The sequence below is a fragment of the Charadrius vociferus genome, unplaced genomic scaffold, assembly GCF_000708025.1.
Source record: "Charadrius vociferus isolate BGI_N301 unplaced genomic scaffold, ASM70802v2 scaffold183, whole genome shotgun sequence".
NCBI lineage: Eukaryota > Metazoa > Chordata > Aves > Charadriiformes > Charadriidae > Charadrius > Charadrius vociferus.
In genome coordinates this window covers 3589357-3595971 of record NW_009648250.1, presented here as the reverse complement: position 1 = coordinate 3595971, position 6615 = coordinate 3589357, and the positions used below count along the sequence as shown (strand labels likewise).

At 40.7% G+C, this 6615-nt stretch overlaps 1 protein-coding gene across 1 annotated transcript in view; it reads left to right on the top strand.

The window, feature by feature from the left end:
* Positions 1–4531: 4531 nt before the first annotated feature.
* Positions 4532–6615, top strand: part of ANKDD1B (ankyrin repeat and death domain containing 1B) — a 27003-nt gene continuing 24919 nt past the window's right edge. The window contains 1 exon segment of the mRNA XM_009884252.1: positions 4532–4610. Coding sequence (XP_009882554.1) covers positions 4532–4610 — 79 coding nt within the window.

Here is a 6615-nt window from a genome sequence, read left to right as displayed (position 1 = left end):
TGGTTGTGGTAGCCATAGTAGCTCAGGCTGACACTTCCTTTGACAATTCAACAGAAAATTTAATTGTGATATTAGCTTTGTGGTAACAAAGAAGAGCTGAGTTGCTTGATTGCAGCTTACGAACGTTTGTATTCTGTGCACACCAAAACTGATAGGTCTCGCAGTTTCAAAGGAGAAGAGCAAGAATTTAGAGCACAGTCAAGCTTTCATTGTTGTCACTGCAAATGATTTCAGTAAGAGTTGAAGGACCAGCCCTGAAGGAATTATTGTGATGAGATACAGGATAACTTCACTGATTTAAAAAATGTTACTAAACCTGTTGATGAGGGAAGAATTCCGCCAGGTTAATCAGACAAATGCTGTTTGATCATTGGCCTTTCCAAAGACACTGAGAACTTCAATTTTCTTCACAATTGTGAAATTGTTACTGGTCAGTGGCACTAAATTCCCTCTAAATAAAAGGTCTCATGGTGCAATAATAATATGAATGATGTGCAAATATGCAAGATGCTGAACCTTCTGATTGTTTACCTATCTTTCTCTTTGAAATTATTTTGTATTTCTGAATAAATGATATTTTATGAGTGCATATGTGGAACAAGGAAGTTGTAAAGTGCAAATATTTAAAATACTCTGTTTAGATTTTTTCTGTTCACACCAAATTGCTTAAATGCAGACATTTTATTATAATTAAATATTTATCAGGCAAATAATTTATGATGACAGCATGTTTCTTATAAGTTATACAAACAATGTAAAATCCTGTATGAAATATAAACTGCTTTTTAATTGCAAAATGTTTAAAAGAGGTGGCTACTATAGAAGCATCTGGTTGTTTAACTGTACTGGCAGTACTTTGAGGTTTGCTTGTTTTCTAAACAAGCAAATGTGTGCCTGGTATGTTTTAGATGCCCAGGCTAAGTCCAGAACATGCTTTTTGATTTCCAAACTTGCTGGAATGATTTCACCATCTCCACCTGCTCATCTGTTTGTTTGCCGGATGCCACAGTACCCACAGCTCTGTCATTTGAGTTCATGTCAGTGCTCCTTTATCTGCTTTGGACCGAATCAGCTGGAGTAGTTCAGACTATGTAAGCTGACTTAGTTGGCTTTTTCTAAACCAGGTCAGTGAGCATTCAACATGAACTGTTCTGTTGACAGAGGTGGCAGCTGCAAGCTTTTGGTGGGAAAGTCATAAAAGCAACTGAGGGAACAGTGACTTGAGCTACTACTGCCATTTAGAAAGTGAACACCTGTCCCTTTATTAGTTTGGATCTATCCTGTTCAATAAAGCATAAAATCTAAGTATTACCTTGACATTGTGCGTATTTCTTTAAAATGTGTATTTTTACATATTCATGAGTTAGCAAAAAATAAACTACTTTAAGTGCTTGAACAAATGACGTTAGTTTGCTTAGCCTCAGAAGTTGTCTTACTGTCTGTTTAAAAAAAAAAAAAAGTGTCATGAAGTTAAAGTTGTGGAGTGTGTTAGAGTTAATGTGCGAATTAAACTCACAGTATGATTCTAAAGCCAGAAATGTCTCGTCTTTTGAGATGTGTGTAAAAATATATCATTTGGGAAGGTGTTTCTGTGTGTTTACAGAAAGTGCTTGGTGAGATTATTTTAATGTATTCCATGTAAATTATTTACTGCAATGCAAACCAGAAGCCTTTTTTTCCCCTATTCCTTGCAGTTTCGTGTACCACTTTTATTACTGTTTTTGTCTGAAGAAGTACACGATTAAGTATTGTCACAAACTTCCGTGGTATGATTTATCATCTCAGTTCTTGTGGAGAAGACAGTGTAAGCAATGTTTTTGTTTTGCATTTTTCTGTGTGTGTGTTATATAATTGACCTTAACTTAAAATCTGTTTACATTAGCATATGGAAATTTCTTTATAGTTGTGTTTAACTTAGTGTATAAATTATTCCCTATGTGCAAGCCATTCTGCACTTACTATATCCACAGTTTGGAAGCATGTGAATGATCTAGATTACTCACTACCTATTGGACACAATTTTTGCTTGTTCCTCTCTCTTTTTTACACACTATTCAACATGCCTTTGTCTTACCTTACATTTTTTCTTTATATTGTTGTTTCTTGTTTATGTATTTATTACTACTGTTATTTTAAACACTAAAAAAACACTCCAAGTTCGTGGCAGAGAGAGAGCGCTCTGTGAAGGCAGGTGAGGAAGATGTTCCAGTACTCCCTTGCTCTGCATTTGTTCTGGATTCTGCATCTCTGTTAGTTTCTGCATCAGTCTTTTCTGCAGCTTACTGGGGCCATTTGGAAGAGTCAAGATTATGGGAAGTAGTTAGACAATGTGGTAAAATTGCTGTTTGCAAAGTCTAAGCACATAAAGTATAGTTGTACTGGCAAAGTTAGTTAAGAGATATGGGATAAGCTGCGAAATGGGTTTGTTTGATAGTAACTTGGACTGGAAACTAACAGGTGGTGTTTCTAGACTGTATGTAAAATGATGATCCTGGTTTAAAGATTCACACTATAACTCATGCTTTCTATGAGGCTGCAAATTTATTCCTCCATTGGTGCCAGCTTTTTAGGCAAAACTGATCGTTCCACAGTAGTCTGTCTCTCATTTTGAACATGACCATTAATGTTGTAAACAGTCGGTCTGTATTACTAGCCCGGTCACCATACAGAAATAAAACTCTTCCTCTTAAGAAGTTTCACTGGAACATTTGACTCACAGGAAGCAAGTAAAAGTGAAACCTGATTCAGCTACAGCTAAATCAGTAACTTGTTCTTCTCACTCTGGGTTTATTTTTGCAGTGTTTGTTTTTTTTTTTTTTCCAGCTGAGTAACATTCATCTGAAAGTACAGTTGATGAAACTGTCTTATCAGACCAAGGTGTATCAAGTGTACAGATTCTTGTACATCACAGCCTGACTGTATCAAAAAATGTTTAAATGAGGAAAGAACTGTGAAGCTTTCTTCATGTATGATAAGCAGAATCTGAGCAAATAGTTTTCTATCCAACTTTGCTCAATTTACAAGCTCCTTTAAGTCTTTCAGCTATATTTTACAACGTACATGTATAGTGTTAATAATCTTGGAAGTAAAGATGACTGTGTAATGTAATTATAAAGAAAAAATTGTAGCAAAGGAACTTTAACGTGTCTTCAGTTGTGTGAGGCTGAAGACTGATAGTCCTGCATTCTTGGAGCTACTTTTCCAATATTTATTTTGAAATGTTAGCAATATCAAAGGCTGTTTTTACAGTAAAATTCAACCTAGTCACTTTAAACAATTTTTATGTCCTGAGATAATAATTGTCTACATGAAATGAAATATCGGTGTTGGCTTAAGTAGACCAAAATAATAGCGGACTTCAAGGTGAATTGAGAATTGGGTAGATTAGATGGATATGTCAGTTCAGAAAAACTGAACCTTTGGGGAGGTTTTTTTCAATTTTGACTGGACTTGGACAAAAGCAAAGGAATGTATTGTCTACCTGAAAATGGAAGTGTCTTGTGATTGCATCAATACTGCTACTGCACGTGAGTATTTCTGCGCACATTTACGGCAGAAGCACTTCAGTCTGTCACATCCCAAGGCTGTGTAAAGCTTACAGGGACAGTCTCCCTCTCCAGTCTAGTGAACTGGGGTTGACAGCAGTGAGAACTCCCAAGAGGAATGCCCCCGCCCCGAAATGGCTTTCAACCTACAGAGAGAGCTCCATGACTACCCTGCAGTTAGTAACCGAGCCACCTGGCTGCGGGGGCCCATGCAAGCTGCAAAGCCTCTGTGTGTCTCTGTATGTGTGTACTTTGAATCATAGAATGGTTTAGGTTGGAAGGGACCTTAAAGGTCATCGAGTTCCAACCCTGTGCCATGGGCAGGAACACCTCCTCCCAGACCAGGTTGCTCAAAGCCCCATCCAGCCTGGCCTTGAACACCTCCAGGGATGGGGCATCCACAGCTTCCCTGGACAAACTGCTCCAGTGCCCCACCACCCTCAGAGTGAAAAATTTCTTCCTAATACCCAATCTAAATCTACCCTCCTCCAGCTTGAAGCCATTGCCCCTCGCCCTAACACTACTTGTGGCATTGCTTTTCAGAAGTGCCTCTTCCTTGCGTGGTGACTTGTGAAACACTTCAGGAGCAATCAGGACTGACTACCTTTTTCTCTCCTATTTGCATTTGTAGGTTCAAATTGCCATTTGCCCGTAAGGATCACCGCTAGAGAACTCTAGAACAGAAGATTGTGCAAAGATGGCTGTGCGCGGTGCCTAGCTGGCATCAAGAAATTCTGTGTATTTAGTGCCTGGTTTCTTGTAAAACAAACTCCTGAAGCAGCTCGTCGCCTCTCCCTCTTGGAGTGATGTGGCTGGGCCCTGGGGTGCTGCTGCGGGCGTGCCGGCAGGGCCTGGCCGGGTGTGCTCCACTCAACCCACAGCACCGGGGAACCGGTTTGTCTGGCCCAGGGGCAGGACGCCTCCCTCTCCGCTCCGGCCTGCCGCCCCTTCCCTCCGGTGAGGAGGAAGAGGAGCTGAAGGCCGCGATGAAGGGGCTGAGCCGCTTGCTGCGCTCCGGGGAGGATGCCGTGCAGGGAGCCGCGGCAGCTTGCCCAGAAGCAGGGTGCCAGGCCCTGTCGGGGCTGCTGGGACGGTGGGGCCCACCCGAACCCCCTTCTTGCCTTGACCGAAGAACAAAATGAGCGGTGGGCCAGGGGAGTGAAGGATGAGGTTGAACGTGAGCTGCTTTGTACGTAGTAAAAGACATTGGGAAGGGTGTCTGGATGTGGGATCGGGATCTGGGGGTGTTGGTGCATCTGTCTACCGAGGGACAGGTCCTGCAAACTGCCCAGCGCCCTGCTTTAACCTCACCCCTGAAGCTGTGTGAGGGGCTTTGCTGGCATTAGTCACATCCCTGGGGCCAGCAGCTTCACAACCGCTCCAGGCCCCCATTTTGGGGGCACACCGAAATCAGAGGACCTTCTGGCCTCCTCACACTCAGCGGCACAACTCCTGCTGACGGGGTCTCCGGCTTTCATCCCGCAAACCGGGATGTGAAACCGGTTTGTGACAGAGCAGCTCGCTCTGGCGTGGGCTGCGATTAGTGAAAACAGGTTATTTGTGGAAACTGAGCAGTAATTGTTAAACCCTGCTGCGGCCCCATCCTGTGATCACAGCGTGACAGCCAGGAGCCGTTCTCCTGGGCTGTGCTTCCTGCTTCCAGGCTGGCAAAGAGGGCAGATAAAGGAAAGAAACAAATAAAATATCACTGTTGGACTCAATAGGTAGTTTTTCCCATGACTTCTTTGAACTGGAAAATGATTATTTTAGAAAAAGATTCTTGTGACTTAACAAAATAGCTACTTTGCCCTGGTCATTTTATTTCCAGTAACAAACAAGAAAACATAAAGAAAACATTGAAAATGTTACCAAACCATTAAATATATGACTTAATTTTTAGAAACAACAGAGTAAAAGTAATTTTTGTTGTCATTTGAATCTGAATATTATTATTTGTTTTGTATTTTACTTCCTTGGAACTCTTCAGCCAATTCAAATTCCTGGGGTTTTTTCCATGTACTTTTTGAGACAATGACAGATTTCATCTTGTGGATACCACAACAGGAAATTAAAAATGGTGGGGAGGGGGTGTGGAAAGAGTTCCATTGTCAATGAGTACCAAAACCTCTGGTGCACTTTTTCACTTGGAAGTCATCCTTATTTGTGGTATTACTAAAAGACAAATGGAGGCCACTAAAAATAAGATGTAAATATGAGGAAAGAAAAATTGAAGGTACCTCAAAGCTTGAGTTTCTGTTGAGGAAGACTTTCTGTTTTCAGGTGAACAAAGCAATTTACTTTTCTGCACCTTTTTAGTACCTTGCCCTTCACAAGAGAGGAGAAATTTTGGGATGTACAATACACCACAGACAAGGCTCCCTGCAAAGGAAATCAATTGATAAATTTACTGCTTTAATTCGCTCAACAGGAAAATTGGATATAACTATTTTATTGTTATAATATAAATATAATTATATAGTTGTGATATAACCTGTAAGGCAATAAGCCAAATATTTTCTATGAAGCCAAAGAAAATAACCCACCAAAATGACTGACAGCCACAAATAGATAATTGATTGCTGCTTGAAAATAGAATGATTGCTAATAATGCAAGGAGTGCCAAATCCTGGAGGCCCCAGCTGAGATAGAAAGCTTCCATAAATCTGTAGTCTGACAGCTCTATACTCATGTAATTTCATGCATGAAAAAATCACTCTGCAAAACGTTTTGCAGCAAGTCAGTGCCATGGTGTGTCTGGATTGCCACTGTTCTTAACCCCTAAATTAAGAGGTATTAAGAGAGAGAGATTATTAAGAAATATCACACCCAGAGCAAAAGGTCTTCTTTTTAACAGCATACAGCAAATTCATGACTTCTGGACAGGAGAAAAAAGATCATTCTTTGTCAGAACTACAACAAAATTGTCCTTGCCAATGCAGATACAGTAAAGAAACATCATTTTCTCTTGTTTCTTGAAGGCAGTGTGCGTAAACTGTTGGGATTGTTCCTGAATGTCCTGAGATCCAACAGCGTTTATCTTTGCATCATACATGTGTGAGTGTTCATCAGC